Source organism: Acipenser ruthenus, chromosome 5, assembly GCF_902713425.1.
Source record: "Acipenser ruthenus chromosome 5, fAciRut3.2 maternal haplotype, whole genome shotgun sequence".
In the NCBI taxonomy this organism is placed as follows: Eukaryota; Metazoa; Chordata; class Actinopteri; order Acipenseriformes; family Acipenseridae; genus Acipenser; species Acipenser ruthenus.
The window spans coordinates 59793170-59812404 of NC_081193.1; the positions used below are offsets into that span (position 1 = coordinate 59793170).

Sequence of the window (19235 nt, forward strand, 5' to 3'; positions counted from 1 at the left end):
ACAAACAAAAGAAGAGCAGTATGAACAGCACATAAGATGTTAGTACACACACAAGGTGGACACAGACAGACAAACAAAGTGTTTTACAGAGCGATTCATTTAAGTTTTTAAACTGCGTGTTTAAACAAATGATCAGATAAGGCTTGCCTTGAAGATATTATTATGCCTTTTTCAAATAATAGCTTTCTATGAATGTTTAAACAAAATCATAGGGTAAAGTTTTATTGGTGATCTGATGAATAGGGACATTACAGGTCTTAATTATTTATTTCTTAGCAGATGCCCTTATCCAGGATGACTTACAATTGTTACAAGATATAATTTTTTTTTTTTTTTACATACAATTACCCATTTATACAGTTGGGTTTTTACTGGAGCAATCTAGGTAAAGTACCTTGCTCAAGGGTACAGCAGCAGTGTCCTCCAGCAGGGATTGAACCCACAACCCTCCAGTCAAGAGTCCAGAGCCCTAACCAGTACTCCACACTGCTGCCCATTCACATCTTTTTGATACAATGAAAAAGTACAAAATGTGCTGTTTTCTGAAAATAGGGGAACCCTTTTGAAAGTTTACCATAGTAAAAACAAAGTGTAATAAAGCACAGTGAAAGCATGGTAAAGCATAGGTAAGCACTGTAAAACCCAGAGACATATGGTAAAGCATATTTAAATACATGGCAAAATATGGTAAAATGGAAAATGCATATAACCATGGGAAAACTGATAAATTACTGTCAAGGAAAGTTAGTATGTGAAAAAGGGCTATGTTTACAATGATCAGGGCACCCTTTTCTTTGCTGCTTTTTTTTTTTTTTTTTTTTTTTTTTTTTTTTTTAAGAACTGTGAGGTCCTCATACCATCATTGTACTAATTGTTTTCTAGATTTTGTTCCAAAAAATATACTGTTACACATCCCCACGTGTTGCTACAACTGTTTAAATAATATACCTGTAATTTTTCTTTTCATTGTTAACATTCTGACAACTTTTTATACTTACAACTTTAAAGTCGGTTTCAAAGCTCTTTTCAAAATGTCCGCTCTAATGCACTGATAGTGTAAGGATTATTGCCCACATCACCAGTGAACTAGAGCAGATATTAAACATATTATTATCAGTCTCTATGCAATACTAAGATTACAATTATTTAATAGTTAATTTGCTTCACTCAAACTTCTACAGATTCAAAGTATGTAAAATATAATTCATTAGCAGTTGGGTGTGTACTCTGTGCTCATTTTTTTCTTCTGTGTTGTTTCACTGTCATGAAATGCATCATAATCCAGTTTTTCTTTTGTTATCTGAACATTTACTGATTGCTATATTGGTATTGTCTTGGAACACGAAGAACTGAAGCATGGATTACTGGGCAGTCCTTGGAATATTTAATGTATTTATGATAGTCATGCCAAAAACATTAGCATTTTTATTATTGCCTCACCTTTTTTGTCTTCCGTTTCGTGAGTTGGTGACGTTTTCTTCCCCTCTGAAGAGTCATCCTGTATTTCAATGTCCACTTCTGCGACTGGCTCTATGCTGAGAGGCACTGTGTGTCCATTTGAGGTTTCTGGGTTAACAGCACCACAGAATTAAAATGCAAGACAAAAAGTAACATATTTAGCTGCTATTTTAATACCAACTCAAACAAAACAATAAAAAAGCACCTGACTATAAAATCAGAAAATGTATGAAACTAACATGCATATCTCCCACAAATTATACAAACCAGTGTCCTTGAATTATTGTTTTCTGTGGTGTGATTTACATGGACAGTATGTTCATTAACATAACAAATGAATGCCCATGCAATTTCTGAATAAATTCAAAGTTCCTATGATGAAGCCAACATTAACAATCCATAAATATGGTAGACCTAGAGTTAATTATAATTATAATTACAATTAGAGCAGAATTGTTTGCTGAAATTGCAATTACAATCACAATGCTATGTTGTTCAGTTACAATTAGTTACATTTATGCAGCAGTAATTACAATGGAATTACACTAAAGTAACATAAAACAAAACTACACACATTAAACATTGAAGGGGAAAATTATTGAATTCTACAATACACTACACTACAACATGTTTACTACTTATTCTAAATAACCAAGCAATACTCACAGGTACAACACACACACATACTATATGACTTATTTTCAAACAAATGGGATCACCAAAAGTGGCTGAAAATACAATAATAATGTAATTGAACTGTAATTGATCAATTAGAGTATAATTACAATTATGCAGCTGTACAAAGGTTCATCTACAATTAATTACAAATTACACAAATACAACTGTAATTTATCGCAGGTTTGTATTCAGTTTCACACTAAAATACAATGTCTTAATTCCATTTACTTTTCCCACAGAAATCCTATTTAGGAATGACCATTTATCCCTACAGAAGAACCCTGTAGATCCTACAGAGTATTATTTTTATCCAGAGGCTGTATTAAAAAACATGTAAGTTTTCCCCCCAATCAAAAGAAAATGTGTGTAGCCTATCATACATTTCTAGTTTAGTCTGTAAAGGAAGTCATCCTTTCTTTTCTTCTTTTGAAAGTCTTTTTTAGACATCAGCAATAGTGAAGCAAGCTGGTAATAATTGTGATGTTAAATAAAGCACACATAATACCTCCACCAAGTTGTCTACAGCAGTGGTTTTCAACCTTTTCATCTCAAGTACCAGTGTTTCCAGCAGGGACCACCAGGTGTACCAGTAACTATGTGCAATCTTAAACTGCTGTTGTAAAGCCGAGACCTACCCCATCACAACCTGGTTTGTGTCTGTACTCGCTTGTTTGTTGCCTCATTCTGCTGAATGGTTAATCTATTCATGAAATCCACATGTTTATATTTGTAATATTTTGCAAAAGTGTTGTGTATGGAATTGGTGACCGCACCTTTAATTGTGTAGAGTTGTACAGTAATATAGAGACAGCATGCTGCATGCTCAGTGTTAGTGACATCCTGATCTGACAGCATGTAACACAAACAGCTCCTATGATTTACATACCGTTTATTCTTCAGTAAAAACAAGTTTAAATTGCAGGAATTCGTTCTGCTATATTTACAATATTAAATACACCACAGCAAGCACATTGTCATATTTTCATTAGCACAATCTCAGCTAAATTTAGTAAATAGCGTTTTTTTTTTTGGTTTGTTTTTTTGTTTACTGCAATCAGGTAAGCTGCATTACATAGTACACTTCCTAATTACAGTTCCAAGTATTTCTGCGTGTTCTGCTTTCACATTTTTTAAATGGTCAATTTGAGAAATAAACTTTGTATTTCCTGCAACAGCTGACCCTGCATTAATAAAAAACTCGTGCTAGATACTGTTTTACATAATGGTAACAGTGCTCTTAAATTACTGTGCTTGCTTCTTTGGCTGAAGAGATATTATCAACTCATCTGGAATCTTGTGCAATTAAATCACACTTAAACCACTGACGGTAAACAATTTAACTAAATCTATTGTATCTGCAATGCAAGACGCAACAGACGTGTTGACTCAAAACTTTATTTAGGCACTCTACGATTTGACTGGCGAAAGATAAAATTGGTTTATTGGAGTTCGCAAAGATAACTTTTTTCAGCTTGGTACGGTAATCTTTTCACTTCCTTGTTTGTTTAATTCTTGCACTTTTTGCTGCATTACAGCCCTTCATTAATTATTTTCTTTATTTAAAGTTTCCATGGCATTTGGTTAATGGCACATGTGCAATACACAAACCTTAAGTGTATTTGTATTTGTTGCTGTTCTTGTTCTACGTTTCTTAAATGCAACTGTTCATTTTAAGCTACTTTCTTAACACAACAGCAGTACTCACACAGGTTTGGTCACCATCACAACTGTTGTAGGAAACCAGGGTTCCATATTCTCCTGGTGTTAATATACCTCAAATTTCGAACTTCAGTTTATTAAAACATGTGATATGCGTTTTTTTTTTTTTATATATATATATATATATATATATATATATATATACACACCGACGTCATGTCGTATTCGTAAATATTGACACTTGCTTTTAAAGGGAGATGCAGCATTTTGTGTGCTTAACCACGAAAAAACACCTGTCAAAATGTTTTTTTGTTGTTGCGTTTGTATCCAGTCTGGAGCCCTGCATCATAGTTTATCATTTCTATGTGATTCAGTGGTACAAACAGATTGATACGTTACAATGGTGTGATTGAGGAAGCATTGTGTTTTGATGAATCTTATCGTCATAAAGCACTGTCGGTGCGCACCAGTGGAAAGCCTATCGCGTACCAGTAAAGAGGCGTACCACAGGTTGAAAACCACTAGTCTAGAACGCAGAATAAATAAAACAAAACAAACATACATACACATGAAAGAGAGACATCTGGCATGACAATTCACTAAATTGTATAGTGGTGATTCTTGTTTGGATACTGCAGAAAAGGAGGAACCAAATCTATTAAACATCTGATGAGGATAGAACTGAGACATAATTTAAACAAGCATATAGAAACACTACTTCTAGGAAACAGTTAGGATTCTAGCACACAGTGGCACTGCAATGTAATGCTCGAGACCACAATAACAGAACAACAAATATCCCTATTTTTCTTTTCATAAATGTAAAGTTGTTTTTTTAGCCAGTTGCTTAAATAAATACAATTATTTAGAGCAATGAAACTTGGCAGGTGGAGGCTGTAGCTAATTAGAAGCACGGTGATTCTAGAACCCTGGAAGGGCCCCAGTAATTTTCAAAGCAGTATTCCATTATTTAACAGCAGAGAGATGGCATCCTACAAATCTGTCAAGACGCAAACAGACAGTGAGCAACAGACTTTAAAATCACTTGTACAGTATAGGACCTTTTTATTTTATTGTATCACATGTTCCCAAGTGTTACTATAACTGTTTACCTAAGGTGTATGTGTTCGTTTAAATTTCTTTTTTTTTTCTAAACATTTTGACCACTTTAAAACTTCCATGCCTCAAGGTGGCTTCCCATGTACCCGCATGGACCTCTCAGAACTACATTTCCCATCATCCTCCTGCTCACATATGTAACTGAGATGGAATTACCAATGAGCAGGAGGATGAAGGAAAATGTAGTACTGAGAGGTACATGCAGGTACATGGGAAGCCATCTTGAGGCAGGGAATTAAATTTAAAAATTAAAAAAGTGGTCAAAATGTAAATAAATAAATAAAATTAAAACAATACACACACACACACACACCTTACGTAAACAGTTGTAGCAACACATGGGAACATATAAAATAAAATAAAATAAAAAAGGTCCTTATGTACCCTTTAACTAACAGCTATATAATGCACTGCATCCATTGTCTTTTTTGGTGGTGGTTGGTTGTATTTCTTTATTTGTATATGTTTTTAAGAAAATGAACGCCAGTCCCTTTTGGTTTCCTGAAACACACACAGGTGTGACTTGTACAGTACACTGTTTGTTGCTTATTGTTGATGCACTTTACTGTATTGAGTATATTTCCCCATTCAGTCAAGCTAATACTATTTAGCCAATACTTTAATAAGCACAGCACAGAAAACAGGACCAGGAGGACACCATTTGAAATAAGTGGAGTGGAGACAGGGGTAAGAAACACCTCTTTAAACAGAATGCGGTGCGGGTAGCCATATTGTTGATGCTGAATCCTGGGATCCTTTAAGAGCAGACGACAACATTTTGAGATCAATCCGCTACTAGGAATTGGACGAGCACTGATGGACTGAATGGCTTCCTCTCGTTCATACAATTCCATATGACAAACATCTTTGTCAATATACTCAACTATGACTTTCTTCTGTGTGTAGAGAACCGCTAACCCAATTCTGATTATAAATTCTTTAGCACAAGTTATTGGGTGTACTTGCATTTAATATTTGACCCTAAAAAAATATGCAGTTCAGCTTTAGAATTTATATCTGATTTGTAGGGCCTCGTTCACTAATCAGCGGTAACGTGTTTTGCACAGATTAACCCCCTTTACTACATTCTTTGTACATCTGCTGTATTCACGAACTAGTGGCAGGCTGTGTGGTCCAGTGGTTAAAGAAAAGGGCTTGTAACCAGGAGGTCCCCGGTTCAAATCCCACCTCAGCCACTGACTCATTGTGTGACCCTGAGCAAGTCACTTAATCTCCTTGTGCTCTGTCTTTCGGGTGCGACGTAGTTGTAAGTGACTCTGCAGCTGATGCATAGTTCACACACCCTAGTCTCTGTAAGTCGCCTTGGATAAAGGTGTCTGCTAAATAAACAAATAAACAACCTAGCATGTGGAAAAAGTATCGTGTTCGACTCATTTAAATATAATGAATAATGTTAATGGGTGGAATGGGTTAATGGGTCAGAAAATACCACGAGGGAGGTGTTTGATATGCAAACCATATTCACTTAAGGGAGCTAACTTTACTAGGTGCCTCAGAGTGTGTTAAAAGTACTTCTTATTGAAACCAGGCGGTGTAATTACTAAATCACAACATAAATAAGAAATAATAGGACAGACCACTGGTAGTGCAGTGTGTGCGAAACATGGAGGTGGTAGCGAGAAGAAGAGTCAGGGAGAGAGTATTGATAATATGATAAAAACCTAACATTCCCTTTTAAGTATGAAATGTAACCATTACCGAATGAGTCTGTATATCCAAGCCATCGCAAGGGCAAGAGTGCTGCATGACCGGAATGCCACAAGGCTAAGCCAAGGCTGGCTTGTGCGTTACCATTCGGAACCCCAGTAACAAGTAGCTAGGGCTAAAAAAAAAGAGGGAGAAACCTAGTTCTAAAACCAGGGTTTCAAGGATCCATGACCTAAGTCTGTAGAACCTAGTAAAGGTATGGGGAGTAGTTCGCACCACTGCATTGGAATGAAGCCCATGAAGTTGCCATGCCCCTGGTGGAATGGGCAGTGAGCTTTTCTGGAGGGGGCAAGATGGCTCGCTCATAGGCAGTCCTGACTGTGTCTGCTATCCATTTGGACAACCTCTGCTTTGACAGGGCTTGACCATGGGACCGAATGGCTGCCAGATAGACCTTTAATGTAGAGGGGGATTCCCCCTCATTAAACAGCCCCTGCAAAAAATGCAGTATTACTGCCAAGGGACAGCACACTGTGGTTTGCACACTGGGGGTGGTTGCTATTTTTTGTGGGCAAAATCTGTGACAATCAGAGAGGGACTTCAGCAAATAGGACCGGTAGGCTACCAGAATGCTATTACAATTGCCCAGCCATGTGGAAAACGCACTGGCTGAATAGGTGCGCTTGAGGATCACCTCTGAAACACGGCACTGTTTACTGGGACAGATGGCATCCTTGGACAGGAAGGTTAAATTAGGCGCCTGTACTAACGGGGCAATTCTAGCCTGTACCAGTGGAAATAGGGCACAGCCCAGTTTATCAACATCGTGCACCCTACATAGGGTATCCATAGACTGGGAAACAGCAGGAGCTGTAGTCTTGCAAAACTGCAGTGGTCCTCTGGATCAGAGGCATAAGCTCTGCCAACAGGGAGAGCTTAATTGCAGGGGATGTGCTGTCTGATTCCACATCCTCAGATGGGAAAGCCAGCTCATGTTCGTCCACCTCCTAAGAGGCGGCGAGGGACAGTAGGTCATCCTCCTGCCAATCTGCACTCTTAGCCCCCTGGGACCCCAGTTTTCTGTGATTACATGACTTGGAATAGATAATCCAATTACAATTCTGATAAATTCAACAGTATACATGGATTACATTTTTCAGAAAATGTAGAGCATTTGCACATACACGGTAGTGAGTAGGATGGGAACAGACAGGACTGGGTTCAGTCTGCAGTAAGACTGAGGCATGAATTATCAGGTATTTTAGATTTAACGAAGCTGCAAATTCTTATGCTGTATTCAGCAAATTATTATCCTATATATTTCTCTTGGTCTAATTCCAACGTGTGCAAACTGTCCACTAACAGTTATAAAAATAGTTATCATACTTTCCTTTCTCATCATGTATTGCTGCTTTTTAGATCGTGTTTTGTTAATGTTTTTATAATCAACAAATATAATTGTTGGGCTGTAATATTTACAAAAATCACTACTGTATTATTGGTCATGTGACCCAGCATTATTATTATTATTTATTTATTAGCAGACACCCTTATCCAGGTCGACTTACAGTTGTGACAAAATATCACATTACAAAATATCACATTACAGATAACAGCAGGTATAAAATACAATAAAGTCAGTAGCAAGGGCAAAATCAAATAAGAGAAAACAAACACAGTTAATTATGTTTGCAAGCAATTTCGACTAAGAGGAGTTACACCTATAGTAAAAAAGAGTACATTCCATTAAGAGCAAGTAGTAAGTACAATAAATGGATAAAAATGATTTCAAACAAGAACAATTACAAAAAATGTGAATACATTTACCTTTAGGAGTAAAATCAAGTACAAGATACAGAAAATATAATTACTTGAGTGTGGGGCATAAGCCAACTGGGATGCCATTGTAAATCTAGCAAGGGTTTAAAAAGTACACACAAACTCAAAGCCACAACACAAACAAAAATCATAGCACACACAAACTCAGCCACAACACAAACAAAAACTCAAACTCAAACTTATGCAACCAGTAAATTTCATTGAGTACATTTTCTTTGCAAGTTTTGCTGGCATTTAACCTCCTCCTCATATAACAGTGTTCAGTTTAACCACTACAGCTTTGAATAAAAAAGGTTTGTGATGATGTATATATACCAAATGTTAATTAGGAGGCTTTAGTACCCTGGGGTTTGGGAGAAGACACTCCATCTTTGTAAAGCTGAAGTTACCAGGAGGCCATCTTGGTAAAGGTCTCCTATATTGCTTAACTGATTGGTCAATTTAGGGTAATGAGTAAATCAGCTGCGACTGATTAAGTTGGGAAATAAAAATGCCACAAGGGGAATGTTCTGGGTTGGGGGTCTGAAGTGGAGAATAGAATTGAGTAGTGGGTATGACTGTTTGAAAAGAAGGATTTTTCTGGTAACGAAACAAAAGGTACGGATTCTGACAACAAAACTATTGGATTGTGATTCGGATTGGTTTAACGGTAGTCTTAATTTAAAACAGGGGAACAGGCTTAGCCACTGGGTACTTTAGAAGCTAACTTCTCTGAAGTGTGGGAGGAGCTAGCCGTGTCTCCACTGGACTTCAAACGAGAGCAAATAGAAGATAAAAATTTACAGTATGTCTTTAGTCAAGCTATGGTGCCAGACTGACATTATTGGGAAAATACGGACAGTGTAAATATACCGCATTTCATTGTGAAAAATGATCTTCTTTATCGGGTCACTAGAACTGACTGTGGGGAGTGGTTGGAACAGTTACTGGTGCCAGGTAAATTAAAAAGTGTAATACTACAGCGGGCACGCAGCCATTTGTTAGGGGGGCATTTAGGCACACAGAAAACCAGAGACTGGGTAATGATGCGGTTTCATTGGCCAGGAGTTTATAAAGATGTAGAGCGGTTTTGTATAGCTTGCCCAGAGTGTCAATTGGTTACTCACAAGAAACCTACCTCGAGCTCCGCTAATCCCACTACCTGTCATAGACGTGCCTTTTGACAGAGTGGGGATGGATTTAATTGGGCCCCTGGAAAAGTCTAAAAGAGGATTCCAGTACGTTTTGGTCATAGTGGATTATTCTACTAGGCTATACCATTCAAATACTAATTCAAAGAATATAGCATAAGCACTGTTACAGGTTTTTTTCCAGGGTCGGTTTCCCTAAAGAGGTCCTTACCGACCAGGGAACCCCCTTTATGTCCACAATTATGAAAGAAATGTGTAGGTTGTGCAAAGTAAAGAAAATTACTACCTCCATTACCATCCACAATCAGATGGTTTGGTTGAACGATTTAATAAAACCTTAAAACAAATGATAAAGAAGGTAATGCACGTAGATGGCAAAGACTGGGATAGCTTTCTTCCCTATCTTATGTTGGCTAGTAGAGAGGTTCCTCAAGCGTCAACTAGGTTTTCACCCTTTGAACTGTTGTATGGGAGACAGCCGAGGGGAATTTTAGATATTGTCAAAGAAGTGTGGGAGGGGGCGCCACCTAGAAGCGACAATGTGGTCAAGTATGTATTAAAAATGAGAGAGAGAATGGAAAAGGTCAGCGTCCTGGTAAAGGAAAATCTGGTCAAAGCACAAGAAATACAAAAGACGACGTATAACGCCGGTGCTTGACTAAGAGAGTTTAAAGTGGGTGACAAAGTGTTAGTTTTGCTGCCTTCACATGCGCACAAGTTTTTGGCTAAGTGGCAGGGACCTTTCCAGATAGCTGAGAAATTAGGGGAGGTATATCAGATTGGGAAAAGAAAACCATATCAGATTTACCATGTTAATTTATCAAAACCATGGGTGGACAGGGAATCTCTAGTAGGCACCGTACAGTATGAAGACTTAGAAATGGGTCCTGAGTTGCCAGGTACGACGGGTTCGAGTGAAATGAAAATCGGGGCGCATTTGACTGCGGAACAGAGTATGGAAATTAAAGGGCTAAATAATAAAACAGCGATGTGTTTTCAGATTTGCACGGGAGAACTAATCTTATTATTACCCCTAGGGGAGCTCAAGTCAGAACGAAACCATTTCGAATTCCAGAATCTAAACAGAGCGATCTGGCTAGAGAAATAAAAAAAAAAAATGTTGGAATTAAAAGTAATTGAAGAATCAAACAGTGTCTGGTGGAGCCCGGTGCTGATGGTGCCAAAACCTGATAGAACTATAATATTTTATATGGATTTTATAAAAGTGAATGAAATATCAAAATTTGACACTTACCCAATGCCGAGGGTGGATGAATTGTTAGAAAGGTTAGGCAAAGCCAAGTATATTACCACCCTCGACTAAAGGCTATTGGCAGGTACCGTTATCACCAGAGTCAAAAGAAAAGACTCCACAGGGGTTGTTCCAATTTACAGTGTTGCCGTTCGGACTGCATGGTGCACCAGCCACTTTTCAAAGGCTTATGAACAGGGTGCTCAGGCCACATAGTCATTACGCAGCAGCCTATCTTGACGATGTGGTCATTTTTAGCCTTGATTGGGAGTCTCATGTACACAAGGTGGAAGTGGTATTGAGATTGTTAAGGGAGGCAGTCTTAACCGCTAATAAAAAGAAGTGTGCGTTCGCTCTACAGGAGACACAATATTTGGGGTTTTCACTCGGACGTGGCTTAATTAGACCACAATTAAATAAAATTGAAGCTATTTCGTCTTGTGCCCGTCCAGTGAATAAGAAACAAGTCCGAGCCTTTCTGGGACTTATTGGCTATTATCGCCGGTTTATTGAAAACTTTGCCTCAAGAGTGGTGCCCTTGACAGATCTCACTAAAGCTTCTGCATCTAATATGGTAAAATGGTCACCAGACTCTGAAAAGGCATTTGTAGACTTGAAATCAGCACTGTGCTCTGAACCTGTCTTAAAATCATTTATATTACAAACCGATGCTTCAGAAGTGGGTTTAGGGGCAGTGTTATCACAGTCCCGGGATGGGGAGGAACATCCTGTTTTGTTTTTAAGCCGAAAGCTTTTACAGAGGGAAAAAAATTATGCCACAATAGAAAAGGTGATCATGCCACAATAGAAAAGGAGTGCTTAACTGTTAAGTGGGCAGTAGATTCCTTGAGATATTATCTTTGGGGAAGGAGATTTACATTGGTTACAGACCACACCCCATTACAGTGGATGTATTGTCAAAAAGACAAGAATACAAGAATAACCAGATGTTTTTTAACACTACAGCCCTATTGTTTTGACTTAGTACACAGAAAAGGTAAAGAACACATAAATGCTGACTTCCTTTCTAGATTTCCGCAGCCAGCAGAAACCTTGTATGCCCGACCCCATGGGATCGTGCAAAGGAGGAGGGTATGTGATGATGTATATATACCAACCGTTAATTAGGAGGCTTTAGGACCCTAAGGAGGCTTTAGGACCCCCGGGGCAGCAGTGTGGAGTAGTGGTTAGGGCTCTGGACACGTGGGTTCAATCCCAGGTGGGGACACTGCTGCTGTACCCTTGAACATAGTACTTTACCTAGATTGCTCCAGTAAAAACCCAACTGTATAAATGGGTAATTGTATGTAAAAATAATGTGATATCTTGTAACAATTGTAAGTCACCCTGGATAAGGGCGTCAGCTAAGAAATAAATAACAATAACAACCCTGGGGATTAGGAGAAGACACTCCATCTTTGTAAAGCTGAAGTTACCAGGAGGCCATCTTGGTAAAGGTCTCCTATATTGCTTAACTCATTGGTCAATTTAGTGTAATGAGTAATTAAGTTGGGGAATAAAAATGCCACAAGGGGAATGTTCTGGGTTGGGTGTCTGAAGTGGAGAACAGAATTGAGTAGTGGGTATGAGTGTTTGAAAAAGAAGGATTTTCCTGGTAACGAAACAAAAAACTTTAAAACAGGGGAACAGGCTTAGCCTGCCTTGTGTTAGATAGGAGTAACAGCCTTCTGTTTAGTTAGGGCCCAAAAAAGGGCTAGGTTTTGTTTTGTGTTTTGTTTGTTTTCTGTTTCTTTTGTTAATAAACTTACGCCACATGTTTAAAAGAGAACGTCCAGAGTACCGTGTGTAATTAAAAGGACAGACACTAACCTGAAAAAACAATACAGACTCCGGCTCTAAAGGCCTAAATACTTTACTATATATATATATATATATATATATATATATATATATATATATATATATATATATATATATATAAAATAGGGTCTGAGGCAGATAGGCAAGTTCCTGCTTCAAGTAATTTTAAATTAACTACATTCAGTAACATTGTAAGGTGTTTGAATTAGCTGAGGTAGTGTGTGATTAGTACCAGGTGAGTGGTTTAATTGACTAGAAGTTGTTTTGCTATTTGATTGGTTTCCACACAGTTTAGCTGTTCTTTCCCCACCCAGCTGTTATATTAATCAGGCAGGCTATTTGTGCGCCAGCATTAAGCACCAGCAAACCGAAGAGCCTCAACAAAAGAGCCGGGAGTCTAGCTGTGGGAGTCCAGCGAGGGGAGGCCTGCGCCGAGACGCTGTTCGAATAGATCCAAACCTAACAGCACTCTGGAAGATGCCATCTACTAGTCAAGTCTGTACCCTCCACGCCACCGCTCCCACTGTACCTATTTGTCTCGCCTGTCCTGCTATGACTGTCTCTCGCATCCCTGTTCTGTCCTCTCGTCCTCTGCCCTCTCTCCGCGCTGCTCCTCCAACCCCTCTAACCTCATCCCTCTGCCTCTCTCCCCCCCCCCCCCCCCCCCCCCCCCCCGCCCCCGCCCCCGCCCCCCCGCCCCCGCCCGCCCGCCAGCACACTCTCTGGTGCACTCTGGAACTGTCACTCTTCTGCTAACAAAGCTGATTTCATCTCTGCCTTTGCCTCCCACCTCTCTCGATTTCCTTGCTCTCACTGAAACCTGGCTCTCCCCTGATAACACTGTAACTCCTGCCGCCCTGTCCTCTCTCCACATCCTGTCCCATACCCCGCGTCTAACTGGACGGGGAGGTGGGACTGGTCTTCTCCTCTCTCCCTCCTTACTCTTTTCTGTCCCCTCCGACCTCTCCTCACTCTCTGTTAATACCTTTGAATTTCATGCTGTCCAACTAACCTAATTGTACTGTACCGTCCCCCTGGACCTCTCGCTCACTTTCTAGATGAACTCAACTATCTACTCTCCTCCCTCCCCTCTCTGTCTACCCCAACTGTCCTGTTAGGTGACTTCAATATCCATCTCTCCAACCCCAGCCACTCTGCTGGATTCCTCCCTCTCCTTCATGCCTTCAACTTCTGTCTCTCTCCATCCCCTCCTACCCACAAAGCTAGCCATCAACTGGACCTCACCTTCTCCAGGGCCTGCTGCCTCTCCACCCCCTCTGTCACCCCCCTGGACCTCTCTGATCACTATTTCATCTCTTTTTCTCTGTCTCTCCCTGCTCCTCCTACCCCCACTGTCACCTCTCGCCGTAACCTCCACTCTCTCTCCTCTTCTGTCCTTCCCTCCACCGCTCTCTCTCACCTCCCTCCTATTGACTCCTTCTCACAACTCTCTGTAGACTCTCGCCCCTCCCCTCCCCAACCCTGGCTCTCCTCTGCGCTCCGCTCAGCGAGATTCACATTGCGATCTGCTGAAAAGAAATGGAAGAGAACCAAACTCCCTACTGCCCTAGACCTCTACCACACTCTCCTCTCCTCCTTCTCCTCTACTCTCTCCTCTGCTAAATGTACATATTTCCAATCTGTAATCCAAGCATCCACTAACAACCCACGTAAACTATTCTCTACCTTCTCCTCCCTCCTAAACCCTCCCCCCTCCTCCTCCCTCCTCTGTCTCCTCTGATGACTTTCCCTCCTTCTTCTCTTCTAAAATCTCAGATATCCGCAAACTCTTTGACACCTCTCCCTCCCCCGTACCCCCTCCTGCTCCAGCCCCTACATCCACTGCATCCCCTACTAACTCACCCTCCTTCTCCACCTTCTCTCAGACTCTGACCTCCCCTCCCTGCTCCAGGGTCACAAACCCACCACGTGTGCCCTGGACCCCCTCCCCACTCACCTCTTTCAAGCTGCTGCTCCTGCTCTACTTCCCTTCATCTCCTCCCTTCTCAACACCTCTCTCCCTTCTGGTCTCTTTTCCTCTGCCTTCAAACAAGCCTCTATCACTCCCCTCCTCAAAAAACCTACCCTCGACCCCACCTCCCTCCAGAGCTACCATCCTGTCTCCCTCTCCAAAACCCTCGAGCAGGCTGTACACCGCCAGCTCTCTGCTTTCCTGTCCAACCAATCTCTGCTCGACCCTCTCCAATCTGGCTTCCGCTCTGTTCACTCCACTGAAACCGCCCTCCTGTCTGTCACCAACTCACTAAACTCTGCCCGAGCTGCCTCTCTCTCCTCTCAGACCTAATTCTCCTCGACCTCTCTGCTGCCTTTGACACTGTCGATCACTCTATTCTACTATCCTTTCTCGCTGACCTGGGAATCTCTGGCACTGCTTTGGCCTGGTTCTCCTCCTACCTCTCCAACCACACTTACCAGGTAACCTGGCGTGGAGCAACCTCCACACCTCGCCCTCTCTCAACAGGAGTCCCCCAAGGGTCAGTCTTGGGTCCTCTCCTGTTCTCTCTCTACACCCGCTCCCTGGGCCCCCTCATCGCATCCTATGGTTTCTCATACCATTTCTATGCTGATGATGCTCAGATTTTCCTCTCCTTCCCCACCTTTGACTCCACCATCCCCTCCCGTATCTCTACCTGTCTGTCTGCTATCTCCTCCTGGATGCACTAGCATCACCTCAAACTCAACCTCTCTAAATCTGACCTCCTTTTCTTTCCCTCCTCCTCCTCCCCCTCCTCTGATCTCTCTATCTCCGTTCCTCTGGAATCTACCACACTCTCTCCCGCCTCCTCAGCTAAGAACCTCAGAATCACCCTAGACTCCTGCCTCTCTTATTCCCAGCACATCTCCACTCTGGCACGCACTTGCCGATTCTTCCTGAGCAACATACGAAGAATCCGACCCTTCCTCACCAACTACGCCACCCAGCTCCTGGTCCAGGCCTTGGTACTCTCCCGTCTAGACTACTGCAACTCCCTCCTGGCTGGCCTCCCTGTGTCCGCCACCCGTCCGCTCCAGCTCATCCAGAACTCCGCTGCTCACCTGGTGTTCGCTCTGCCTCGCTTCTCCCATGCAACTCCACTGGCTCCCGATCACCGCTCGCATCCAGTTCAAGACGTGTGTGTGTGTGTGTGTATCTATCTATCCTGTATATCTCTATCTCTATCTCTATCAGAAAATATTGGAGTTCTTATGTTCATGTACAGCTATGGCCAAAACCATTGCCTCACCATATAATTATCAAATTTTGCTTCATAAAGTCAAATGAAACCTGATGAATAATGTTACGTTAACATGTTAAATTACATACTATTTTATAGTTTTCCATATACTTAACGAAAGTTACAAATTGAAAAATTGTGACATTTCGAAATCTAACATGAAAGCACACGGTTTCTGAAAAGACATCACACATCTTGACACGTGTTACTTAATCAGAAGAAATCAAAAGGTGGCAATTAGAAGTGGTTACGGGTCAAAGCAAGCCATGGAGAAGATCCATACCTCCTTGGAAACACGCTCAGCCATCACTACACTTCATAAGGAAGGTTTTATCAGTAATCAGGTAGCCAACAGATGTTACGTAAGCCAAAGCACAGTATCTAGACTCATCCAAAAATATAAGACGACTGGAAGCTGTAAAGCTGACCCCATGTCTCGACACCCAAAAGTCAGCACTGCTCGCCAGGATTACCACCTATGCCGTCCAAGTTTGAAAGATAGGACAGCCAGTAGTGTCCACTTACTGAGGCCATTGAAAGAAGTTGTAGCATTGAAACTCTGTCTCTGAACATTCTGTTATTTTCATGTGTTTAATGTAAGGCTTTTCGATCTCTACTGCCAAACACAGCCCAAACCAGTGAGCCATGCAACTCTGCACGTAGACATTCCGCACATACACTGATTCAATGAGACCAAGCTGAACTGGTACAACCTTGGGTCCCATCTTTGTTCGTCACAAAATGCGCAGTTTCCTCATTTCTATTGTAAAACCACAAGCTTATCTGGTAAAACCAGATATGGAACTTCTGCTTAAACAGCTGTTTTTGATCATATGTGAAAACCACAAACATCCGCTTAAATGACACAATGTAACCCTAGAACTCTACCTCCTATCGGAGGGGGGGGGTCAGCTCTGGAATTGGTAAGAATTACTGGGTTACACCTCTTTTGGGTCGAACCCCGTGTCCTGTTGGATGTAACCTGACCAGTATATTAATGTCACTGTTTCGTGACTCGAAAACTACGTAATCGAGATTTATAAGTTTACCTGTAGCTCTGTCGCGCAGAAACACTACCTCTGTCGCCATGGCAGCTCAGAAAACTACATCTATACTGATGCCAGCTCAAGATTCCATCTGCTGAGACTTTTAAATTTGTTTACAGTATTGTTTTGTTGTGTTCCTGAATAATATTCTTTTGACTGAAATTAACTTAAGAAAACTGACTTATTACGTTTAAGAAGAAACTGAACCTTACACCTGAGGGTTAAGGAAGCCTTAAAACACAATGTAATGCACTGCAAATACCAAGTACTACTATTATGGTTTTTTGGTAGACGTTTGCAATATAAATTTTAGGAGGCTGTGTGGTCCAGTGGTTAAAGAAAAGGGCTTGTAACCAGGAGGTCCCCGGTTCAAATCCCACCTCAGCCACTGACTCATGGTGTGACCCTGAGCAAGTCACTTAGCCTCCTTGTGCTCCGTCTTTCAGGTGAGACGTTGTTGTAAGTGACTCTGCAGCTGATGCATAGTTCACACACCCTAGTCTCTTTAAGACGCCTTGGATAAAGGCGTCTGCTAAATAAACTAATAATAATTTTGTAGTTTTTCTCATTACATGATGTTAAATAAAATATCCAAATTATGTTCATATACATATAGGGTGATGCTAAACATATGGCCATAGCTATATGCATACCAACAGTAAAATAGTGTAGAATAAGAAATGGCAATGAAGAGTTTATTAAGTGGTATTTAAGATCTAAATGTCATTAGGTTAGCAAATTAGGTGTTAATATCATGACAATTATATTAAAAGTGACTGATGTATGTAGAACAACTTGTGGAAGTTGTTCTGCAACTTACAGTATGTAGAACAACTTGTGGAAAAACTGGATAAGTTGTTTTCCATATATATAGAAAAATGTAAAGCATAACATGTGCAACTAGGGCTGGGTATCGGCAGTATCGTCACGATGCGATACATAGCGTGATACGGGGGTCACGTTACAATACGTAGCGCGATACAGGGGCCACGATACGATACGTAGCGCGATACGGGGGTCACGATACGATACGTAGCGCGATACGGGGGCCACAATACGATACGTAGCGCGATACGGGGGCCACGATACGATACGTAGCGCGATACGGGGGCCACGATACGATACGTAGCGCGATACGGGGGCCACGATACGATACGTAGCGCGATACGGGGGTCACGATACGATACGTAGCGCGATACGGGGGTCACGATACGATACGTAGCGCGATACGGGGGTCACGATACGATACGTAGCATGATACGGGGGTTACGATACGGGGGTTACGATACGGGGGTTACGATACGTAGCGCGATACAGGCGTCATGATACAATATGTAGCGCGATACAGGGGTCACGATACGATACGTAGCGTGATACAGGGTCACGATACGATACGTAGCATGATACGGGGGTTACGATACGGGGGTTACGATACGTAGCGCGATACAGGTTGTCACGATACACAGCTCGATATAGGGGTCACGATACAATATGTAGCGAGATACAGGGTCACAATACGATACATAGCGCGATACAGGGGTCATGATACAATACAGTAAATGAAGCACGGCACATACAAATCACACAATTGTCTCGTTTGCAATAACATTGGTAAAGCACTTTTGAGCAAAAAAGCTTCACGGCCTGGTTTTGCTTTTGTCCTGTTTATTCTTTAAAATACATTGTACACAGACACAGTATCTTTCAACAACAACAGAGCAAGACGTGGACAGTTCAGTAACATTGCTCCATTCATATATAGATTCAGAAGAGAAAGAGTTTGGCTGAAGGTAGAAACATGATCAGTTAGGAGACATTTTAGAGTGGTATTTAATGAGAGATTGTAGTTCAGGCTCTGCCGTACACAGACTGTCCAGTAATTGCTCCGTTCATTCCTCATCCCATTCCTTGGAACTATTTTCTTAGAACGTCTTTACTCAGCAGAAAGATACCCGACGAATCACTACCAATTTAAGTTAAATCTAGGTTTTAAGGTGTTTTTTTTTCTTTTTTTTTTCTTTTTTTTTTAAAGAAAACAATGGTAAAAATAACTAATAGTGATAGTGCCCTCTCGATGATGGCTCTACCGTGTGATAGTTGACCCCAACTTTCGTTAGTGCCCTTGCCTTCGGCTCGGGATGCATAACTCCAGTCGCAGTCAAATATCACATGGTAGAGCCATCATCGACGGGCAGTAAAAATCTGAAGCAGTTGTATTTAAAAATAACAATGTTTTTACTTTAGTGAAGTAGGCTACAATATGATTGTATTCAAAGTTGTCGTTCTTTATTTAAATTAATGTTCAGCTTTCATTTTCAAGCTTGTTGTG

General features: G+C 41.1%; 1 protein-coding gene across 3 annotated transcripts in view; it reads right to left on the bottom strand.

Annotated features, from left to right (window-relative positions):
* LOC117402339 (phosphatase and actin regulator 2-like) overlaps positions 1-19235 on the bottom strand; it is a 132296-nt gene that overhangs the window by 34770 nt on the left and 78291 nt on the right. For all 3 annotated transcript variants that reach the window (XM_059024346.1, XM_059024345.1, XM_034003384.3), the window contains exon 4: positions 1441-1566. In XM_059024346.1, the coding sequence (XP_058880329.1) occupies positions 1441-1566 (126 nt within the window). The remainder of the gene's footprint in view (positions 1-1440; positions 1567-19235) is intronic.